Below are 25,206 nucleotides of genomic sequence, written 5' to 3'. Positions count from 1 at the left end.
CTTCCTGGTTTATCAAAGAAGCTCAAAAATCAGTATTGGAAACATGCCCAAAGCTAACACAGAATTGCAAAAAAGTATCAAGAATTCTACTCTCCTGCAACTCTTCGAAAGCTACTCAGTCCATGAACTTATAAGCTCCCTTTGGAAGCTTATTTAGTCTGGACGGGCCGTAATCGTACGGAAGCCGATGCAATTTATAAAAAATTGCGATCAGTTAATCTTTAAACTGGAAACTAAAAATATTTTTCATTAGTGAGAAATCTGCATTCGTGCAACTTGTAGCAATTCTGGAAACTTTGTGACGAAGATATTTCATTTTTCCAAGAAGTGGATAAAAACCATTGAAATCCCGAAACGTTACACGGAAATAATCAGTACTGTTTCGAAATTTTTTTACAGTGGGCCATCCAAAGAAACCTTTAAGAAATTACAGATAATCCACAGGCAGACTTTTATGAGGATAACTGCATTGAAATTGCCAAGGTTGTATGGAACGCCTTTAGTCTAATATAGATTACCCGTGGGCAAAACAACAACAATGGTTTCATTCATACTGTAGGAGACATATTTTTGATCATATCTCTTTTATAATAAGCAGAGACAGACAAAATTCGTAAAATCTTAAAACACAGGAAAATAAAATGCGGCTGACAATTTTTTTCTCAGAGTTTATTGTGCGATGAGGTTTTATCAATGAAGTTATCGCACCGATGACTAATTTAATTAGTGCATTTTAGTTGCAAAGTGTAACTGGAGTCCTTTTCAGAAAACAATACCTGTATTTGAAATTATGAATTTATTTCCTCCTTGGTGATATGATACAGTGTTATCCTGGGCGAGCTATTTACATATGAAATATGATATTGCAAAGTAAGTTCTCTCGAAGCATATATAGTTTAGTAAAACAGGCAAAACCATTATTATTTTTTTTTTTTTTTGACTTATCTCGGGCATGTTTAGCAATGCTAAACAACCCCCATGAATCCAAATATCTGCAAAAAATCCAAGAACAGCAATGGGTCACTAAGGACCTCATCCTTCGTAAAACCCAAACAAGATAGAATGTGCTCAGGTGAAACCTCTCCAGCAGAGCACCAGTGACACTCCGGAAAAGTCTTGATATTCCCAGAGAATCTAAACCACTTAGAAGCTGCTCCTTTTCTCTTTTCTATGAAACCATTATTTGTAAATTTGCATTATGACAAATGAAGAATCATTTAAGCAATCGAAGTTTCAATTATTTAAACTTAAGGTTTGCAGATAATGTTTACAGTTATAAAATGACTAATCGAGAGCATGACGGCAAGTAGCCGACTTGGCTGACTATGAAACTAAAATACGGCGCCTTAAAAATAAGAGAGAGAGAGCAACTGAGCTACAGAAGCAACATATATAGTCAGCCAGAGTCATTTGTATGTAAAATGCGCATTTCCCGATGTTAGAACGGCGGCCAATCAAATGGATAAGGAATTTCGTCATTTCATGACGTAAGGCATGCACGTGTCTACGATCGGGAAATACGTTATATACATTGAAATTAGCATTTGTGACTTTGCAAGATAAAAGAAAATGGGGATTTAATTAATGCCAAATATATCAAAATAAACGTGAATTATTGATAATATTATTTGGAATTTCCAACAGAGTTTATAGGAATATTCAAGGTATCCTGGCTTTTAAAACATTCTTGTTCAGAAAGAACTTGTTGTTAATACTTTTTTTGTCACCCGGGCGTCTTGGCACCAGGGATTTGTCTCACCTTGACAATAAAAGTAAGTTTTTTCTGTCGTCAGTACAAGAAGGAGATAAAATGTCCTATAAAAGTAAAACTTCAGTATTTATCTGAGTAACTTGCATATATCAGTAAAACACTTCGCACATATTGTCCATGATTATGCACATCCTAACAGACAGAACTAAGTGATAAATGCAAAACCAAGTATCATGGCTACACAGGGTAACTCACAAACAATGGTTGGAATTCATGAGGATACTTATTTGAGAATGATAGAGTTATATATCTCTGGTGAAACTTGAATAAAATAGTGAGTTGCTTTTTCCAATGCAAAATAAAAGAGATTCTGGATGAAAGAATAATCGCCTTTTGTTGGAAAGTTTTATAAATTTCTTTCTTCCCTCATTTATTGCAATATTGCGATTATTTTTATTACAGCAAATTGTAAAAATTAAATGTTAAGATTCAGTTATGTAAAACATAGGAGTAACACTTTTATCATTAAGAAGAAAATTTGTGAATTTCCAAACTAATCTCAAGGGCATGCTTAGAAAAAACAATCTGAAGTTCATTTTCTCCGCTAAAATGCTTTCGCTCCAGTAGAATTAAGCGTTATTCTGCTGCGTACTATATCTTTAAAAGCATAATTGGCTTCAAAGAAAATAATAGATGTTTTAGTCACTGAAGAACTTAGTTTGCCTTCTAATTAAACCTGGAGACATTTAAGAATGACATAATGGCGGCGCCCAAGTCCATTAACGTCACTTTGGAGTGAATCCTTTTAAAATTAATGGGTTTTTTAATTAATGAATGCACTTTTTGTTTAGGTGCTTTATTGAATTAATTTGGAGCTAATTTGCTATTTACTAAAGCTAATGCAATCACAAAGGTAGCGGCATGTTTAGGCTCAAAGAAAAATGATTAACTGGGAATATATTAAAAGCCACGTATAACTGATGTAGATTATAATATTGACTGCATGAAAATTATTAGTTTCAGTCACAAAACTTTAAAATTAAGTTGAAAAATATGGAAAACTATAAAAATAATTTGTTTCCTACGCGTTGAAATACAGTTGTTAACATAACTTTAATATCATATATTTCGAAATTGTATTTTAATTTAACCCTTAACTTGTGGCGTATGATATTTTTTACCACAGAAGAACTGGGCTTTTGTATTTAGACGTTTTGCAATGCATACAGCGTGTACAGCTTGTCTCATTTAACCTGCAAAGCCTATACTTTTGCAACCTTTAGCCCTAAATGCAAACTTCCATGTGCACAAATGTTCAAAATCAGATAAAGAGTTAAGATATTAAAAGTTTGATGGTTTGATGCAAGAATTTCTTTGGAGTTAGCAAGAAAGAAACCATTAACTGCAAGTAAATAAAAATGTATTTTGGAAAGAAAAGAAAAATTTGCATTGATTTTCTACTTTCACATTCGACTGGTAAAAACAAAATAACGGCAAAGTAATAGTTTAAAAGATAGGATTTCACCTTTTTATTTAAGGAATTTGAAATTCGTCTTAGTATAAATATACAAGATCCGGCTATTAATTTCCAGGACTGACGTAACTGTAGGAGAACGAAGAGCCGGAAGATGGCGCTAATGATTGCATATTGAAGAACGTTTTCTTGCACATGTGCAGTGCAATCGGCGTCATTCTAAAGTAAGTGGCTCTCGTGAAAGGACGCAATAAAACGTAGCTCTCAATTCCTGTCGTCGAGGTGCAAATGGAGCAAAGAATTAAATTTTGTTTCGAATTGGGCAAGACAACTGCAGAAACATACAAAATGTTGAAACAAGTTTATGGCGAGGGAGCGTTATAGCGCTCAAGAACTTTTAAATGGTTTAAACACTTTTGGGACGGGTACGAAAGCGTCGATGATGATCCACACACAGGTCGGCCGCAGTCCGTACGCACGCTGGAACAATTGAAAAAGTTTGCATTATGTTGACAACAGGACTTAAAGAGCTACGTTTTAATGCGCCTTTCCACGAGAACTACTTTCTACAGAATGGCGCCGATTGCATTGCACATGCGCAAAACATGCTCTTCAATATGCAACCTTTAGCGCCATCTTCCGGCTTTTCGTTCTCTTACAGTTACGTCAGTCCTGGAAATTAATAGCCCGTCCTTGTATCTGGAGGGAAGTTACGATCAGACACACGCTTACGTTGAAAAAAGTTAAAAAATGAAGTAGGTAGCAGTCGAATCAGCATATTGAGATTTTTTTACACAAAAAGTATTTTGCATAAGTTATTTGCCCTCGTTCCTTCGTTCTCGAGGTAAAAGGTCTGAAAGTCTGCCAAAGTTTAGAGAAAAGCGCCGAATTTAAAGACTTGGCGAAAACTTGAAGATACTTTATTTCTCACCGTCGATTTCGCCATCTGCATGCCATAGGATATCCATCTGCAAAGCGTATGAAAGATGTCTCCCATTTCTCACCGAAACTCGCCAATTTTGTTGATTTTTTAAAATTTCGGCAGGCCTTAAGACCTCATACTGGGACAGAAGAGCAAATAATTTGCCAGAAACATGTTGATGGAACTTTATTAAGCTCTTTCAAATGCTCCTAGTTAATTTTACTTTATAACACTGTTGTATGGTTTTAAATATCGTATGGTTTGAAATATTGTACAGTAAGTAATTAATTTCGACACCAAATACAGTTCAACAAATAAACACAAGAACATTTCACACATTCCAGGAGTAAAACTAACTTTTACGTAATAAATGTTTTTCGAAAATTTTCTCTTACATTTAGCTGACAGTCGCCCAACATAAAAAAAAACACTCGAAGAGAAATTTGCATTTATATATCTTTTACAAAGGAAGACTTCAACATCAACTACTCAAACGGTCTTTCATGTCCAAAGGCAAAACAAAAAACTACAACTAACATTAGCTGCATAAATGAAAGGGAAAAAACCGCTTGGAATAAATAACACTGCAGCGAGCGAAATACTTAAAATCCAATTTAGATGTTAATAAAATGCAAAGTTGTTGCTAAGATTTTGCGTTTTATTCAGGGGAAATGAAATGCCCAAGAAAAAAATAGGCTTTCATTAAAATATTTCGACACTGCACTTTGCTCGAGAAAAATTAAAAAAACTCGCTTATATTAGAGGACTGAGTAATGTGTATTATTTTTATACCGTCATTAATGATGCTTTGTGATAAAGAACGTACATGTTTAATGTTTTTTAAAAAACATTTAATTACACTTTCTGAACTATGTTATTCCTAATTTAATTTTAAAAAGTGAACTCAACTAGAATAATACTGTGCGTAATGATATTACAAAGTCAGCTAAAGACAAGCTGGAAAAAAAAGAAAAGAAAGAAAAGTGGGAAATTAAAAAAAATAATAATAAAATAAAATGCAGTACGGTTTTTAAATCTAAGCTAGAAAGAAAAGAACGCACTCAGTTTTTTATGTTATTATTACAGTAATGGTAAAAAAAAAAAAAAAAAAAAAAAAAAAAAAAAAAAAAAAAACTGCATCACCCGCGCCGCAAAGGAGAGGAATATCATCCCGACTGCATTTAACACATAGTCAAGCATCTCGTATCCCAGATGATTTGGGGATGTATTTCTGATCAAGGAGTTGGTGGGCTTCATTTTGTGCAAAGAACAGTAAACGCTCAGGCGTATATTGGCATTTTGGAGGAGAAATTGCTTCCTACTATCCGGGATCACTTACTTCAGTTCCAAATGTCATTTTCCCGGATGATTCTTGCTCCGTGCCATAGGGCAAAACTGGTAAGTAGCCATTTAAAAACCTTTATCCTGCCATTAGACTTAAATGGACATGGGGTTAAGTAATTTTTTTTCTCTAAACTCACACGCAGGTTCAGAAACGGAAAAATGAGCATGGGGTTAGCAGTTTGCCTTGGCCCGGAAACAGCCCCGATCTACGTAAACAATTATCGGATTCCTGCTGTTAAACATTTATTTCATAAGTTTTGCAAAATGTCACATACATTCATCGTTAATCGGTCGACCAAAACTTTTCACATAATCTCATTGTTGTAAAAATGCGAGGATGATGCAATTTTTTTTACCAGAACTGTAATATTAAATTCGACAATTACCCCTTTAAACCCATAGATAGAATTTATTTAGCCAAAAATAAAATTCCCCGTTTTTCTTTAATTTTTGGTCCAAAAAATTAAAGGAACAGAATGAATTTGACACTCTTAAAGCTGGCTGCATCATGCGATTGCTGGCATTTTTGAAACGCCAGAAACCGCTAGCTGACTGAAAACCTAGAAATTCCGTCTTGAACTAAATGAGCCTACTTACCCGTAAAAGGAAAATCGTATTTTTTTTTTTTTTTTTTTTTTTTTTGCAGAAGATCAATATTTTCTCAATTAGCTGACATTGCAAATGATTTCAATCATAGGTCTCACTTGAAACTGATTTCAAACAAAATATGAATCTCTTCCAAAAAAAAAAAAAAAATCTAATACGCACAGTGGGTTGCCAAATTAATGGTAACACTCAAAAACTTTCATAATTCGATAAAATAGCAATTCGCTTCAGAAATCTTAACAGTTTAAAATATTTTACTTTGATTATGTCTCAGATATATTGAGACCAAGAAATGCTGTCGCCCCTGCGTAATCGAATACCATATGTTCTAAGAAATATTATTCGATTAAGCGGAGTATTTTATTAAGTGGGGAATGTTTCTTTACTTTTCCAAATTGAGAACGTTTATTATAAAACGTAGTAATAATAAATCAATAGCTGTATAATGAAAGTAATTCATACTAATGGTTAAATTTTTTTGAGATAAGTTAATTAAGCAACAGAATTGCTTAGTAATTAAGTATATATATTGCAAATAAATATGGAAACTATAAAAATGAAACTTACAACTTGCATACACACTGTAAAAAGATTCCGAAACGTTACTGAGTATTTCCGTGTAGCGTTTCAAGGTTTAATAGGTTTTTATCCACTTCCTGGAAAAATCAAGTATCATTGTCAAAAAGATTCCTGAATTACTGCAATTCGCAGGAATGCAGACTTCTCACTGTTGTAAAACATATTTTTAGCTCCCAGTTTAAAGATTAACTGAGTGTATTTGTAAAGTGTATTAGCTTTAACTCGATTGCGGTCCGCCTAGATTGGTAAGGCGTCTAAAGGGCGCAAATAAGTCTATGGTGTACGTAGCTTTGCAAGAATTGCAGGCGAGTAAAAGGCACTTACTTGCAATTCTGTCTTAGCTTTGGCCATGTTTGCATTACTGCGTTTGGAGCTTTCCTGGAAACGCAGGATGGTGCCAAGCTATTATAATATGCTCATCTAAGTTCACACTAACTTTCCAGAGACAGGACAGGCTTTAAACGGGAAGATTTCGGAATTTTTCAGAAAGATTCCAGGATAATTTCATGAAGGTTACTGAACTTTAGCGGCAAACATTCCTGATTTTGGTAAGATATGTTTCTGGAAAAAATTGGGTACATCAGCTGCCCATTATTTTCCAGCAGCGTTTCTGAATCGTTTTTACAGTGCAAAATCTTTGTTTCAGCACCTTTTTTCAGCTCATTATTATTTGAAAAAGTTCATAAGAGTAAAATCCTAGCATAAGGTTTTTTGGGAACACTTTTTCCCCTCGTCTGTCGTGTTGTAAATTTGATATTTATCAATTTATTATCGTTTGAAATGTGTATGTTTCTTGTTTGGAATAAAAAGGAGGAAAGAAATTACACTGTAAAAACGATTCAGAAACGTTCCTGGAAAATAATAGGCAGCTGATGTGCCCAATTCCTTTCAGTAACATATCTTGGAAAAACCAGGAACGTTTTTCGCTAAAAGTCAGTAACCTTTCTGAAATTAACCTTGAAACTTTCTGAAGAAGTGCGAAATCTCCCCTGTTGAAGCCAGTCGTATCTCTAGAACCTTCTAGAAAAAATTAATTATGTGTAGAGTTATTGATTAGAACCTTCCTGTTCTGCCGAAACTCCATAAAAATCAGAGCGACCACGGCCAAAACTATGCAAGAAGAAACCAAGCATTTCTCTTGCCTACAATTCCTGCCTTGCAAGGCTGTAGCTATCTTTACGGCCCATACACCTAATAAACACGTTCATTCAATCTTTAAACTGTTCGCTAAAAATATTTTCCACAACAGTGAAAAGTCTGCACGCGTGCAACTTGTAGCGATTCAGAAAACTTTTTCGTGAAGATACTTGTTTTTACGGGGAAATAGGTGAAAACGTGTGAAATCCCGAGACGTTCCACGGAAATAACCAGTAACGTTTCGGAATTTTTTTACAGTGTAGATGGAATAGTGAAAAAGTTGGTTTACTCTCAGAATCACTGAGACATTTCGAACTCCCCCCTCTCCTTTAACACTAGAAAGACAGAGGGGCATGTGTGGCACTTCGCGTAGTTTGTTATTCAATAACTCGAATAATAACGAAGCTTAATGAAACTTTCTGACAGTCCCTTATATGACACTATATAAATGCTTATTTATTCATTTAGTCATTCACCTGATAGTACTGTATCTATATTGATCTTTATACCTAGAAAGACTGAAAGGGGTCACAGAGACCCCTAAGCTATTTTACAACAAGAAAAAAACGCAACAGTCATAACTTGTCAGTATATTGCGTATTTTGAACCTAAAAACATATTTCATAGCTTTTACATAAGATCTTTTGTTTGCGTATACACCTTAAATTGGGTTAAAACCTCCAGCCCAATCTAGGGTGTATGCGCGAACTAAAGATCTTATGTTAAAGCAATAAAAGGTTTTATGTTTTTTTTATGAATGTGTTTCTGCTACTTTATGAAAAAATACAAAAAACCTAATTTTATTATTTCCTGAAAATTTCAATTTTTAACAATATTTTTTCAAACTTTCAGCCTTATGCGCGAACTGAAGATGTCAAATTAGATTTTTTTCTTACTATTTTTTCCTAATTGAGGATATCAAACTAACACTTTTGAGAGGTAACGTTCCTAAATAAATTTAAAAAAAAATAGATTTTTCGAGCCATCCTAGAGTAGAACTGATTACAGTGTACAATTTTGTTTTATTGAAATGCTTTACTTTTTCCAGAATGCAGTGAGAATAATTTCTTTTCCCGGAGAACCGTCACACAATACTTTTCTCTGTAAGGATTTTAAATGCAGACTATTCTGCGAAGCATGTGAGAAATTACGCAAGTATAATTTAAACACTTAAAAAAAATAAATAAATAAAAAAGAAAACATAAAAAACCACTCATCAGGTTGAATGAAACTAATTTCACTGTTTTATGAGACTGCTAAACTGCCGTTAAGCATTCTACGCTAGATGGCTCTAATTAAATTTTCTGCCGAAATACTGAAAATAGTAATTGTTAAAAAAATTAATTAAACATTTTACTTGCCTTCTAAATTCCATTTCAGCCGTAAAATTAAAAACCCTTTAAGGATTTGATTTGCAGATTGCAGCTTCTAGCTTAAAAAAATCTGATTTGGCTACAGAAAATCAGTTATCACTCATGTGCTAAATGAGAGGTTGAGAGAAAGTTCAAACGCAATTCTTAAAATAAAAAAAAAAAGTGTGAAAAATTGGTATAAAATTAAAAAATTGATATTTTTGTCGAAAACCGCGTTTTAAAAGTAATCAGACAGCTTAAAATGAGTGATATAAATACTTGAAATTAGTAATATAACTTCGAATCAATATTTAAGTTTAAGGCATTATTTTCAATACTAAATGTTACACGAATAGTAACTTACCTCTAATCGAATGTTAACACACCCCAAGAAATCATCAATATTTTCACCTGTGCTTGTTCGGGCGGACTGCGCGATTTGTTTGAAATACCTACAAGGGAAACATATGATGCATAAATATGAAGCACACATTTGCCGGCAATTAAATAGCAACAAAAATCAAGCTTCATTTGTTAAAAGAAAAATGTCTCTCTCTTAAAATATTACTTTACTTGTAAAATGTGTTTAAAAAAAGAAAAACTTTTTACTCATTTGGATAAAGGGAAATAATTTAATAATTTCCCAGCAAGTTTTTAAAATATCCGCGTTCATTTCGAACAAGGGAGAGTGTTTAACCATCGGATATGTTTTCTTTTGATTGTTTGACATTGAGTGAACTTTAAATTTGTCCTGAGGTGTACAGTGTACACCTCCAGGTGCTTGGCAGGGCACCCTGTGAAGATTAAAAATAGACAGTGAAAATGTAATAATTGAATTAAAACATGTATGAAACTACTGGTTGTGAAAAATATGGATGTTTTCAAATGTTTCAAACTGTTTGAGATAAAGCATAACTATTTACTGTGGTAATAACTAATCACTTGGATTTGCAGCAAACATGAACGAGTCAATAAAATAACAATACTAATAACAAACACAGTTTATGTGATAAAATTTAAAAAATTCTTAAAACACTGTGTTTACTTGAAATATATTACGGATAAAAATGCACGCTATATACCTTCAACTTCTCCCGTTCACCTACGTGCAGTATATACCCTCAATTAAAATTTCAGATTGTTACACTATTACAGATCCCATTTTTCAAAAAAGAAAAAAAAATGAAAGAGCGTGATCCAAAACATGGGGCAAATTAAATTTTTTTTCTTTATTTTGACTTATTTTCTGTCCAAAAAAATTAACTTTAAACGACCGACATTTAGCCGTTGTTTGCATTTTCGCTGCTGACGTCGCAAGTGAACAATTCGCTAGGGTTACCAGAATAGTTTCAGGACACTGCCGAAATTTGCGAAATGAATATTTTATTTAACTAATAATTCTCGTTCCGCAAATAAACTGTCGCAGCGTAAAAAAAAAAAAAAGTTAAGGGCAATATCTAGCCACAAAAGACAACCGCGTGCTCCGATTCAAGATGGCTGTCGTCACTTTTGACGTCCCACGATGAAACATTTGGTTTTAAAATTTAGGCATTTAAAAAAAATAATTAAAAATTAAGTGTAGGAAAAACAAAAGTATTTCCTAGGTTTATTATTATAATTATATATTATTATTATAATTTTTATTATTATAAATATTATTATTATTTTATAATAATAATAGTAATAATAATAATAATTATTATTATTATTATTATTATTATTTTGATTATTAATTGCGTTGTGAAATGAGTAGCAACTTTTTTTCAGATATAGTTTTCCTTGAGACAAAGGATAGGCCCGATATTTCTGAACGGGTGATATAGAGAGAGGTCATTAAAGTAGTTTTATCAATATCGTTCGAGCGCTAACAACACTTCTTACCTGCCAAGTCCTTTCAAACTTGATACTTCGTTTAGTTTCCTGGCTGCATCAAAGACTGATGATTCATCGTCATGATCCCTAGAACAAACAAAAATTAGAAATATTCTCATAGTGCTGTCGTGTACAACATGGCGTAAGTCATTTCAATGAACTTTCTCTGAAAATGTGTGAAAAAAAAATGAATGAAAAAACAATAACAATAAGAAATAAAATAAAATATATTAATGTACTGTTCGACCACCGATTAGATGGAAAGGCAAACATTTCCCAGATGTATTGCAAACATCTTTCAGTCTCTTGCAGATGAATGCTAACCTCTAAATCAGAATTTCCCAAACTGTGGTCCGCGGAGCCCCGGTGGTCCGCGGTGCTATCTAGCAAAAATTTTTAAATAAAATTAGTAACCATATTTTAATTCAAAAAGAAAACACATTTATGAGGAATTTAAAAGTTCTTACATACTCTCAGAAGTAAACACACTACACATTAATTAATTTTGGGCACATGACGTAGTTCATATTGTTACAAAACTAATGCAAACCATAAGGCACATTTTTAGTTTCCGGGGTCTGGTGACAGATAGCGAGCAGGGGGCGGTGGCTCCATATAATTGAAGCAAACTTAAGCAGGCAGCATTGTAAAGGCTACGCATATCCTATTCACAGCATCACGACGCTGCCAGGGAAGGTTTGCCCGAACCATAGTGAATAATTAAAATCCTAATATGTCAAAATACAACTCATATGAAAAATTAACACACTTAAACTAGGATAACAATACATGAAATACACCATCAGCTCAGTCATTCTAGCGGAAGACTGCAGTTTCGTGCTTATTAGCACTTATCAGCCGGCATAGTAAGTGACTGAGCTGGAGGTGGAAAGTGTTTTGTTCACTAACGTCAAAAGTTCATTTTTATTAGTAAATTTGTTTTGTGGAAATTTGGTAATAGCAATTTTATTCCTAACTAGCCACCTGCGGCGACCAGCTGGTTCGCCTTTTTACGCCATTCGCCTTTTATGCAAGCAGCCACCTACGGCGGCTGTTTGGCTAACTTTACCTTTTTACTTTTCTACTACATTTGCCGCCTTCGACGGCTGTTTTAATAAATTTGGCAGCAGTATTAATCAATCCATCTCTATCTTTTTTTGTGCCATTCACATTTTTATGCCAAGATTGCCGCCTTCGGCGGCTATCTACCTTTACGATCTACCACTATTTATTTTAACCTCCCCGCCCATTTCATAATAAAAACAAAGATCACTCAAAAAACCGCTTTTCTTTTAAATTTAAGTTGAGCAAAAAAAAAAAAAGTTATCTCCAAAATTCCCCGTAGTGTGCAAAAAGTAGCGTTTGACAAAGAAAAGAAAATCTCGCTGTTTTTATTGAATTAAATGCGCACAACTATGAAATATTTCGTTTTAAAGATACAGCAAAACGTCCAACTTGGGGGTGGGGGGGGGATGGAAAAAGAAATAAATGCAATCCCTAAATAAAAACAAAAGGAAAGAAAAAAAGCAAGCGCTGCCGGAAAAACACGTGGTCATCACGTCATAAAATGTAGAAGTAAGCTATATAGTAAAAAAAAAAGATTACGATTGTTTGCGATTAAGATTCCGTCGTAAATATCGAATCGAAATCCAAGTAGTGACGTCAGAGGCATAAAGGAATGAAGAACCTTTTTTCGACCGATGCGTGGAAAGACATGATGTGTTCAGCTTAAAAAAATTGTAAAATAAAAAAAACTATTGCTTATTCCTAAGAACTTTTTTCTTCTGAAGAGGGCGAAATGTTTTTACTATAACCAACTTAGATTTTAGAAATGAGGCTTTGATACTTCTCGCAGGATGATATTAGAAAAAAATAAAACCCGGAAAAAACTGCAAATTAAAGGTTTTTCCGAAAATTCGTAAAAAATACAAAAATTGCTCTGCCTTCCAATTTTTTCATTCATCATATTTAAAATTAAACTTCCTACACTACAGTACAAAATATATTTGTGTGGTGTGATTGGTTCGGGGTCTGTGAGGTAAAAAGTACTAAAAAGTGCAAAAAAAACACATAAATTATTAAATAACTTTTTTCCTAATTAAAATATCAAAAATCGAAGCCCGAGGTGCACATCTTCGGCAAAAACAGCACCTGTACACCAAATTTCATCTTTCTAGGCCTTGCCGTTTTCCCGGGAAGCGCGCCACACACACACAAAGATCTTATTTTATTATATGTATAGATTGAATTTCAAATGGAATTTTACTTCCACAACTTAAAATAATAATGTAAGTAATGGAAACCTGACAAGGATCTCTGAAAAATATACAGAACAATGAATAAATAAATTTAAAGGGAAAAAAAGCGTAAAAATATATTTAAAAAAAGGGATTTAAACGTTTCAAATCAGTCTTTTCTTTTTTTTGGTGCGCCGGGAAAGGGCGGGGGGCGAAGTTCGTAATTTCCCCGGAGGGGGTCCGCGGAGGTCTGAAGTTCGGGAACCTCTGCTCTAATTCAAGCAGAGTCACATTGAAATGCGTAGAACAAGTGCTCGAATCCTACTGCATGTATTAGATCTACTAATCTTAACTGTACATTTACCAATTCTTTGTCATCCGTGATTAAGAATATTAAATGCCGAAAGGCAATGTATTTTTAGTTTATGAGCCTCATTTCCAAATACTTATATTTAGAGTACAAATTTAAAAAACAGAGAGTAACAAAAAATCACTAATATGTGTTAACTAATACTATAGGTTTGTAAACGTTCCGGGTGATGGGCGTAGCATGTTGTTCCCAACACAACTGCTATGACGAAGCCAGACCAATAGAAAAATGATTCCGTTTGTACGTTTGATAACTAAATTTTGTGTGTCAAATCATTAAGCAAAATGTCATTGTAGTAAATGAGTTTGTTTCTAGATGGCGGCACAGAAATATCTCTTGAAAAAAACTGGTTTTGTTTACCATCCAGGTACTAATTAACTAAGCATTGAATTCGCTTATTATATGTAAAATTATCCATATTTTCAGTCATGATAGGGAAAGTAAGCAGTAAGCGGGTATAGGCTTTTGCATTTGCTTTTCTTTGTCACCTGTAAGAGCCTGAGGGACTAACTATCTTCACGTATCGACTAGTTGCGGGAAACGACCAGAGTTCCCTAGCGCACGCGTTTTTTAAAGTAAGACGGTAACAATTTTGAGCTGGTTTCATAACTTTATTTCGACTTTTTAAATTTTTAAATTCTCTATAATGTTCAAAAAATATCCTTGTTAATTTTAAGCAATAATGGGGTTGTTTCCTTCAGTCAAAAGTACTACTTTTAGTTGCTGAAATTGATAGAATAAGTAAAAAAAAAAAAAAAAAACAACCATGGACCCAGAAAATACTTTCGTTTTAACAACAGTTATTTTTGAAATTAATTTTTTAAAAGGTCCGATTTTTCAAACAAGGCGTGGTCTTGACGACGTCACAAATGATGCACTTCGGCGCATCTTTCTACCGCGTTTCCACGGTATAATAATCAAGAAGTGAATTCAATATTGCACTTTACGCTTGCTATCAACAATATCGTTGCCAACGCATGTGATTAAAGCAGCGAATTACATATTTTGCTCTGTGAATGGCAACACTGAATGGCATTTCATCATTTGTGATGTCATCGGCAGAAGCGCAAACAATGAAAGCGCGCAAATTTAAGTATTTTTTTTTAAATATTAAACTTAAACAAATTATTTAAAAATGGTCAGATCCTATGTTCTTAAACATGCTCTTTCAGGGAAAAAAAATAATTTTAAAATTTTGGAAACGATTCCATTTCGTGATATTTATAAATAATATTTAAGAAGCTAATTTGCATTTCGCAACTTAGATTTGTGGTTATAATCGGATGAAATGAATTCATGTCCTTGGGTAAAGCAGATATGCCTTTATTTGTGCAAATTAGCTGAAGGCTTATCAGTTCAGCTAATTTTGTATGTGGTCAGTAAATACAAAAGAAAATACCTCTGGGCGTCGTGAGATTCCGATTACAAGTCGCCAAGTCAACTGACACAAATGCAAAGGCATTTCCCGCTTTGGGCTGATGATCACTAAGCCTAAAACAACTTCAGGAAAACTGAACTTCCTGCAAATGAGCATGAGTTCACTGCTTTGGGTAACACTGTCAATCAAAGCTGTGAGCTACGTTACCGTTCAAGTTTGTTTAATTTGACAAATTAATTTAATTAACTTGACAACCCACCGGATCCCTTACCCGCTTTGGACCTACCCCTTGGGCATTTACGGAAAGGTTAAGTTATTTGATTTTTTTTTTTAAATTAAAAACAAGTATTTGCCTGAATTTGTTTGTTTCAATTTTAACAAAGATAACTATAAAAATTTACAATTGCCAAAAAAGAACCAAATGTTTAAAAAACTATATTTTGCTCACTCTCAAAAGGTAACGTTTCCGCTTTATACTTATCTCCCTTACATAACAGGCGAACTTTTGTTTGTAATTATTTATTTAGCTTTTAGGTAGCGCAACTGAAATGTTTTATTTCGCCATCTATAGGCTAACTGACTAACTATTCTGCTTTTTGCTGATTTAATAATTTTTCGGAATTGTATTTTAAATTTTTTTATCGTTAAAGGTAATATTTTCATCGTTGAACCATCAAAACTGAGATTTTTCCCCCTCCTGATCCAACTAATGTTTCGCCTGTTTCGCACTTGATCCCAAAACAATTGAGCCTGTTATCAGCATCATACCTAAAATCTCAATACCTTCTTATTACCACCAGTTTTATTAACTCAATGTTTTTTATTTATTGCAAACCGATCTTCTTCGAACGTTTTTTGATGTATATCTAGATTTTTTTCAAATTTTAAACGCAGGCAAGAAATCAAGTGTCATGCCTGCATCGTTCCAGAAGAAATATATAATTGCTACTCAACCGGAGGTTCGATGGTCTTGCACCGGTGAGTAGATAAGTCTGAGATTTTTGAATAATAATAATTCGTAACTTCAGAGCTCGAATACGCTACCTTGCGGTGATTTAGAAAATTGCCGAAAAAGGTAAAACATTGCGTTCCACGTGTACCATTTTGGGCAAAACAAAGAGTTTGTTATGTGTATTTTTTTTTTTTTTAATTTGCGTGATTCATCATTTGGAATCGGCATCCGCAACAGCGTAACATCAAAAATATCTGCTAAAAAACTATGAGTACACATTTTATTTATCTTGTTCTGAGCGAATTTAAATAAATATGAGTTCTACATTTCAATGAAAAAAAAAGCGGACTTAATAACATTGGTTGGACACTAGGGCCATGCTGAAAAATTACTGCTTTTCCTTAACCTAATTCCAAATAATTATTTAAATATCCTTATTACTTCAGCATCGAACTGAAATGGACAGTATGCAAATAAATATTCTTGAAAATATTTATCGCAGAACGGATTGAAAAATCCAGAAAGTACGTTAAAAATTTAAACAATAAAAAATAAAAGCTTGGAACTTTATTGTTTTTGTATTGTGTGAAAGAATAATGTATCTTGACGAGATTTCGCTTATCAGTTAAATTATTTCCATGACGAATTAACTGAATGCATGATGATTTAAAACAGAGAATTGCCACTATTCGTAAGCATTTTGTAGATGATTTACGCAGCATAGCATGACAGAATTTTATAATTTGGTTGAAAAATCGAAACATATGATACAGCGAGAGTTAAAATAAACCGATTCGAAGAAATAACTCAATTACATAAATAAAAACAATTTGCACCAGCTAAATAAAAGAACGAAATATCATCTTCCTTTTTTGATATTCAATCATAGTCATAGAAATAAATTATCTAGTACTGAATGCTACTCTTGACAGTCTTACGGTCACGTATGTGCACAATGTGACAAAAATGTCAACAAATGCCGGAAATGTCATTAAACTGGACATAATAAGTACTAATATATAGAGAAAAAAAACAGTACAAAATGAAAATGTTGTTCGAAGTGAACCAAAAATTTATGAATATCGAATTCAATCTCGTGAAAATGGCCGCTTCAGAACAACTTACTGCGTGTTTTGCATTAATTTTAGACTTTCGTAATACTTTTTGATTTCTCATCTCTTTCTACATGGGTCAGAATAACCAAATGACTCTGAAAACTCTTTTCAGAAGAATGAAGAACGAAAAAAATCATACATACGAACAAAAATTTCTGTCATTTACCAAGCTTAGAAGCAATTTATACGTTACGTTTTACCTTTTTCATCCGCCATTAGACAGTGGCTGCAGCGTACTCTATAGTTTGTTGGTGTTGCGAATGCCTATACGCGAAATTACAATATCTTTCACGCGAATTTTGTGATTAATTTTCAGTTTCCTATGACTTTTCAGCAATGTTTTTTGTTAGGTGTTATTATTTAAATAATTTCTTATCTTATTCTTAACATTTAAATTTTATTTTAACAACTCTTTTACACCACGTAGTTTTATTTATATATCTATTTATTTGTTTAATATTGCTATTATTTCGTAAAAAAGGTCAAGAAAACTCACAGCCGTTAACAAAATGTTTTCAACGACTGTGTTTCTGGTCCCCTAAACGTCCCCTTTTTAAAATTTTTTTGCAAAATGTGAAGGAAAAAAGAAAGGAAAAAGAAAAATAATTAAAACAAAATAATTAATTTGAATTTTGACATCTTGAATTCAAATTATGTTTTTCGTAATCACGAGTGTGTGTATGTAAGCGTGTGTGTTTGTGTGTGGGGGTATGCGTGTTTGTGTGTAGGGGGTATGTGTATGTGTATAGGCATATGTGTTTGTGTCTGTGTGCTGGCATAAGTGTGTGGGTAGTTGTGTGTATGAATGTGTGTGCGTGGGGGCGGGGTATGTGTATGTGTGTGTAGGCATATGTGTTTGTGTCTGTGTGCAGGCATAAATGTGTGGGTAGTTGTGTGTGTCTATGTGTAGGTGTCTGTATGTATGCGTGTGTGTATGTGTTTGTGTGTGTGTATGTGTATGCGTGTGTAGGTGTGTGTGTATATGTGTAAGTGTCTGTATGTATGTGTGTTTGTGTGTGTGTGTGTGTGTAGTTGTGTATGTATGCGCGTGTGTGTAGGACATGCATGCAACCTGGAGACGGCTTTCGCTATAGGAGCAGCATCGTGAGGAGCCGGTCGATGGTGATGGTGCGGAGGGTGGCGGTGGGAAAATAAAATGATAGGACGCCCAAAAAAAAAAAAAAAAAAACAGTCAAATGAAAGCAATAAGCAATCGTGATTGCTCAAAAAACCCCTTCAGTGCTTTCTCTCAACTCTCCGTAACTATGCTTTTATAAAAATTTGTAGTGTGCAGAAAACCATTGAGACGAAAGATGCCGTTTGTTTTCTCGAATATGAACAAGTAAAATTCTAACTTTTGTTTTTGGGGCTTTTCCTGCAATCAGGGAATTTGAAAAGTTTCCTTTTTGGTGTTTTTTCCGCAATCTGCCACAAAATTTTATTTATTATTTTTTTCAAGCCTGAGTGTACAACACGCGTCGCTTGACATAACTTTTATTTCCGAGGTAGAGAGTGCAAAGCTGAGCGACGCACTAGAGTACTGATATAAAAGCTGCAGCTGAGAGCTTTAATAAAAATTTTAATAAAAACATAGGTTAGCAATGACCGTGATCAACAATGAATTTCGAAATGAAGGCTTAGCGTGAAATTAGTAATTGCAATTGTAATTCACGTTCTAATTATCTTGGATTATTGTAATAAATTTGATGTAATGCAGAAAAATCAGGGGTTTCTATGGAGATTTTATTCGAATTTTTTCGAGCAATTTGTCGTTAGAGGTTTTGTGCAAACATGTTGATTAAAAAATGACTATACATGTTATTAAACAATGTATAGTTTGTTAATTAATATTTTATAGAACATTTCATTGTCATCGGATCTAGAACCGCATTCCAAATTTCAAAAGAATCCGATCACAGGAAGTGGGTCAAAATAGAGTTTGAAGGAAACCTTTCGTGCTGCCATCTATTGCAAATCTGAGCAACTGAATTGCGGTCTTATTTCGATAATTCCTTTTTAATTGAAAGGGTATACTTCTAAGTTGGTAGTTGATCCCATATAAATTTTGAGGAAAAAAAAAAAAAAAACTCTACCCTAAGGGTGAGAAAATAGCGGTGATTCACTCACAGATTTTTTTAATGCGTGTTACAAATAAAAAGAATAAAAATGAAAATAAAACAAAAAACCTCACGATGAATGCCTTTGTTCCTGCTCCCTTGTGCCTTGTCCCTTGTGCGTAGACCTCTCAGTCTCTGCATTTCTGCTAAAGCTCGTACATCGTGAGGTTTGTGTAATACCTTAGCAGGTTCTAGATCAGATAAAGATTCTAAATATCTCTTTTTCTCATTCGAGTAGGAATTTTTTAGGCTTACTCATATGTTGGTATCTAAAGCCTGCTTTTAAAAGTTTTTATATTTCATGAAAAATAGCAGTTAAAGTAGAATTATGCATTAGTAAATAGCTAAAGTAAGATAGGTAGCTTTTTTGAAAGTTATTATTCACCGGTGAATCAACGGAAATATGCGCTCTTTTGCCGATATTTTTGCTATGTGAATGTTGATATTTACCAAATTTCTGCTCTTGCACATCAACATAAATACATTTATGCACTCATGCACATAGAAAGACGAAAGAATGAAATATTCTACAAGTAATCAAAGTAAAAAGCAGCCGTTAGTTGTAGAATATTTCATTATAATATCATTTTTTCATTCATATTTTCTCCATTTCCATAATATTTCTTTTGCATGTCAAGTTTTAAAATTATTCATGTTTCCAAAATCACATGCCTGCCAACAAGAACAATTTAGCATAGATTCGTTAAATATTTTGTACATGTATATACATATATAAATAATATACTCACCAGATGTCCAGATGCAACCTGTCTGTTCGAATATCTTCTATGTCCCTAAAAACGTAACAAAATGAATGAGTCATTTCAGTTATTTATAATATAATTTGAATTCAAATTCCTTCATGCAATTCACTTCAAAGGGATGGCTGAGCTTTTTCAACATGAACAAATTAAAAATTTATTTTGAAATTTACAGTACATAAAGAAAGAAGATTCTCACATTGAAGCAGTATTTTTTATTTTTGGAAGTAAATTTGCGCCTTCAAAAAAAAGTGGAAAATTTACACTTTTTTTTCCATGGGGCAAAGTGAAAAATAAAATATTTTTTAAATGAATATTTTCTATTCAATTATAGAAAATATTTTTGATCAAATGAACCAGTAAATAAAAGGTTTAATGAGTAAATGAAAAGATAATGAAACAGTACACTGAAAATTAAACAGTGAATTACTAAATCGAGGAATGTAAATGAATGAATTAATAAATGAATACGTAAGTGGTTTAGTGAATAAATGAGCGAGAAACACACACACACACACACGCACACACACACACACACACACACACACAAAATCTATTTCACTTTACCCCATTCACTTTGCACCGCATTTACTTGACTGATCGTAGAAAATATTTAAAATACAAATAAGCTTAATATAAACTTATCTATATGTATATAAATGAATGTTTGTCTGTATGTCATCCATGAACTCAAAAACTACCCGGCAGATTTGGCTGAAACTTTCACCGTTTGTTATTTTTGGTACTGGGAATGTTTATATACCAGTTCGAAAAAAATCCGATCGATAGTTCCTTTTTTATTCCAATTTAAGTCACAATCCATTGGATAAATACGAATAAAATTATCGGCTGCAGAAATTAATTCGCGTGAAAGATCTCATTGATAAGAAGTTAGCTGTTGCCATTTTTCTTGAGTTTGAACAAATAAATTCTTTCTTTATTGTTTTATGGCTTTTCATGCAACGGGGGAATTTAAAACTTTTTCTATTTGATATTTTTTGCGATTGATTGATCTTGCAAACTGCGTGAGTACAAAATTGAGTATAGTCACGGCTTCACTTGATACCTGGACCGATTATTATGAAAATTGCTATATATATGTATTTTTCCATGGAGAAGGTGCATAATATGCTCATTGAAGCCACTCGCCACTAGGTGGCACTGCAGAGTAGCAACTTCTGCCCCGTTCAACCGATTGTCATGAAAATCAGTATAATGATGTATTTTTTTGTTGGCGTAGCAACGCGCGTCGGGTACAGCTAGTGAGTAAATAATTTGCAGAGCATTAGGAGATCTAAATTAATATTCAAAATGTTAAAAACAAGAACTTTATCATTTTATAATAACAAAAATAATTTTTGACTTGCAACAAAATATTACAAAATGAATATCAATTTTATAAAATTGCCTCTATGATCATATGATTTAATCTTTGGTTGTATGTTTTTACTTACTGCAATAGATTACATGTGCTACTACATAGTTAAAATATTACCAGATAGGTGGCGCTAAAAGCAGAATAAATATTTCACCATTTCACTTTGCACCCTTTTCCCCTCTGCCTCACATTTCCCTACATTTTTGGTTATTCATTTAATAGTTTTAAAATCACACTGAAAAGGTAACAATTTTAATTCAAAAATTGTTCTTCGAATTTATTTATGGAAGTCTTATAACCACACATGCATTTTATTCCTGACAATTTTCTTGATACAGATTTTTAAAATACTGATTCACATTAACTAAATTTACTTTTCAGAAACTAGCATCAAGATTTTAGTTTTTTTTTCTTTCTACGATATATTTGCCGAATGAAAGTTAAAAAAAAAAAAAAAAAAAAAAAACTTAAATTTCGTATCGTAATTTTTATACAGATTTCATTTTTTCCCCATTTGGTTGGTGGATTAGGTTTAAGCTATGATGAGGAATTAGGTCAGACCTCGAGGCATTAAAAATGAACATCCAGCATGCATTTGAACTTGGACGTCTTGAACTCAAATTAAGTTTTCCGCAATCACGAAAGAACACTTCTCGTTGAGTTTCTTGTCTCAACCAATGGAACATCGAAAAACGGAAAAGAAATGTTCACTAGTCATTTTATGACTTGTGATTTTCTAGAATCGATAATAAGAGGCATATCCATAAAAAATAAATGGTGGTTAGGATGCGGTAATAAAGATAAAGATTTTATGGGCGATATTCACCAGTACACTTATCATAAAGATTATTTTTCAGTGCATAACGTTATGTAGTTTAATTTATTACTAGTGGTACCCGCACGTCTTTACCTGTAGTAGGAAATTGAAAGGTCATTTGATTCGCTTGTATATTTACAAATAGTAGATGATGAATTTCCCACCATTTTTCTATGTTCATTGCTCGCCCACGATACGGTTCCATGTTTTGATAATTTCCTCGATAAAATGGTCTTAAAACTGGAATAAAAAAGTATAAAATCGAATTTTCGAAAAATCGCTTCGAGGTGCTTACCCCATGCTACGAACTAATTATGTGCCAAATTTCATGAAAATCGGCAGAACGGTCTAGGCGCTTTGCGCGTAACAGACATCCAGACAAAGATCCAGAGAGACAGAGATCCAGAGAGAGAGACAGAGATTCAGAAAGAGACAGAGATCCAGACTTTCAGCTTTATTATTAGTAAAGATCAATCCTAAATGATGGGTATTAGTGATCTGGAAATTTTGTATTCAGATTTAATTTTTTTTTTTTTTTTTTTTTTTAAAGACCTTCTAGGGACCTCCTTGGCTCTGTGGTAGAAGCTTATCGTCTTCTAAGCCAGAGGTTGCGGGTTCGAGTCCCGCCGGTGCCCTGAATGTTTTTTTTTCTTCTCTTGTGATGTAAATCTTTCCTGTGTGTGTCATGAGGCAAGGCGCATTGTACGCAATCCTCAATGTATGTAAAGCAATAGCCAATAGCTTTTGTATAAATAAGAAAATAAGTACCGCTATGTTGATGTGCTTCCTGAAAACACGTAATTCTGCACATCTTCCCTCTTTTTTTTTAAAGTAAAATTCGCTGAAGTTAAGCCTTGCATGAACGCAAACGATTAGTAACCATTGTGATAAAATTTTTTTGAAATCTCTTATTTTTTGTTGACATGACAATTTGAAAAATCAGAGCAACATCAACTTTGATCAAGTGAAGAAATGTAATACGCTCAAAAATAATAATGATTATAATGAGAGACATGTTCTTAATTTGTGCTTTTAAGAAATTAAGAAAGAGAGACACAGGAAATAGAAAATGCATAAGGATGGGAATCTGAAATCCAGGAAATAAAAAAGGGAGGAAGATTACTATTACATCACAATTAAATTTGCGAAAATTCAAATCTGAACTGCAGCACAAAAGCATTAAACGCAGCTTTAAACAAATTTAAAAGACAAAGAAATCCTACTCCTTAATTGTGAATGCACTTTTATAAACTTCTGTTTAATTGCACGCCATTCTAATGAGAAGTTTTACGCAAACAACAACAAAAGCATAAGTTCTTCATTTGCAACAATTAAAACCAAACTATTTTTTCATCGATGGGGAGGTCAAACTTTTAAAAATAACTTCTTGCTACATTTTATACAAAATGCCTTTGTCATTACCCAAAGAAATGTTCTTTCTTGAACAAAAGAATGAGATCATTTTTTCCCTGTCAGACATTGTTTCGAAAACTGGTAAAAAGTGTTTCAAGGCAAAAATGCAAAATCTAAAGTTGCAAGTGACTAGTTGCTTGGTGATGAAAGAAGAATCGTGATAAGCGTGAAAGAAATGTTCTGTTCTTCTATAACTTAGGAATGAGCTTTAAGTCAATACTATGTTTGGCCGCCATTTTGGGCCCAGGTACTCTTTTTCCTCTCGTATTTTTTTTTTTTTTTTTTCTTTTTTGAGACTAGGGGCGCCCCAACAGGAGGCTGCTGTAACCTCCCCAAAATTTCCTTTTTTAGAAAACTGTGTCAGACGGTTTGGCAAAATTATCATCATTTGGCGAAATTTGGAGTTCCGTTCGGCAAAATATGGAGTTCCATTTGGCGAAATTTGGAGTTCAATTAGGCAAAATATGGAGTTTCATATGGCGAAATTTGGAGTTCCATATGGCGAAATTTGGAGTTCCATTTGGCGAAATTTGGAGTTCCATTTGGCAAAATTGTCATCATTCGGCAAAATATAGTATTCTGTTCGGCAAATTGAGAATTTCAGCCTTCTCACAAATTTTAGTTCGGAAGGCACCTGTTTGAGACGTGAAATTCAATCTATTCCTACTCTTCTCTGCTTTTGATAAGAGTGTGCCGAAAAGACTTACCCCAATTTGAGAGGCAGTGAATAAAAAAAGGAGGGTGAGAAATCGAAATATTGTTTAATGGATGTAGGGGTACGTGGGGCAAAGTGAAATAATTAAGATAGCTTACTTTTTCTAAATGAACAAAGTTAAAATTTGCTTTGAAAAACACAGTGCAATGTATTTTAAAATAAATCTTGCGATGAAATATTAATTGTGGCCAGAAATGTGTATCTGACAGTAGAATAAGTTAAAGACTTTAGAAATATGCATTGTAAAAAAAAATCCGAAGCGTTACTGGTTATTTCCATGGAACGTTTCAGGATTTCGCAGGTTTTTATCCTCTTCCTTGAAAAATCAAGTATCTTTGTCAAAACGCTTCCTGAATTGCTACAATTTGTACGAATGCAGACTTCTCACTGTTAAGAAAAATAGTTTTAGCTCCCAGTTTAAAGATTAACTGAGCGCATTTATTAAGCACATCGACTTCAGTCGGATCCCAGCTTTCCAGAGTGACTAAGTCTCCAATGGGAGCAAATAAATTCCTGGATTCCGCAGCTTTGCAAGATTTGCAGGCGAGTTTGTGTCTTCAAACTTACTCGCAATTCGGTTTTAGCTTTGGCCATGTTTGAGAAATAAAATATTTTTGGAGCTTTCTTGGTAAAGCAGGAGGGGGCCGAGCTATTATATTAAACCAACCTAAGTTTTTTCACAGGTTCTCTACTGTCTTTAACCGGGAAGATTTCTGAATTATTCACGAAAGATTTCAGGATAATTTCAGGAAGGTTACTGTGTTTTGGTGAAAAATATTCATGATTTTTTCAAGAAAGGTTACTTACAGAAAATGGGCACATCAACTCCCCATTATTTCCCAGGAATGTGTCTGAGTTGTTTTTTCAGTGTGCGATGTGACTTTTTTATAGTAAAAATAAAAATCTAGAAAATGAACAGCAGAAATTCCAACACATTTGTGAATACTGGAATAGAA

At 33.5% G+C, this 25,206-nt stretch overlaps 1 protein-coding gene across 1 annotated transcript in view; it reads right to left on the bottom strand.

Moving 5' to 3' along the window:
• Positions 1-25,206, bottom strand: part of LOC129228007 (BAI1-associated protein 3-like) — a 406,019-nt gene that overhangs the window by 218,883 nt on the left and 161,930 nt on the right. Inside the window, exons 7-9 of the mRNA XM_054862634.1 lie at positions 19,916-19,960; positions 11,007-11,084; positions 9,490-9,577 (exon numbers count right to left, since the gene is read on the bottom strand). Coding sequence (XP_054718609.1) covers positions 9,490-9,577; positions 11,007-11,084; positions 19,916-19,960 — 211 coding nt within the window. The remainder of the gene's footprint in view (positions 1-9,489; positions 9,578-11,006; positions 11,085-19,915; positions 19,961-25,206) is intronic.

Source organism: Uloborus diversus, chromosome 8 (genome assembly GCF_026930045.1).
Source record: "Uloborus diversus isolate 005 chromosome 8, Udiv.v.3.1, whole genome shotgun sequence".
NCBI classification, from domain to species: domain Eukaryota; kingdom Metazoa; phylum Arthropoda; class Arachnida; order Araneae; family Uloboridae; genus Uloborus; species Uloborus diversus.
This window is presented reverse-complemented; position numbering and strand designations above follow the sequence as displayed.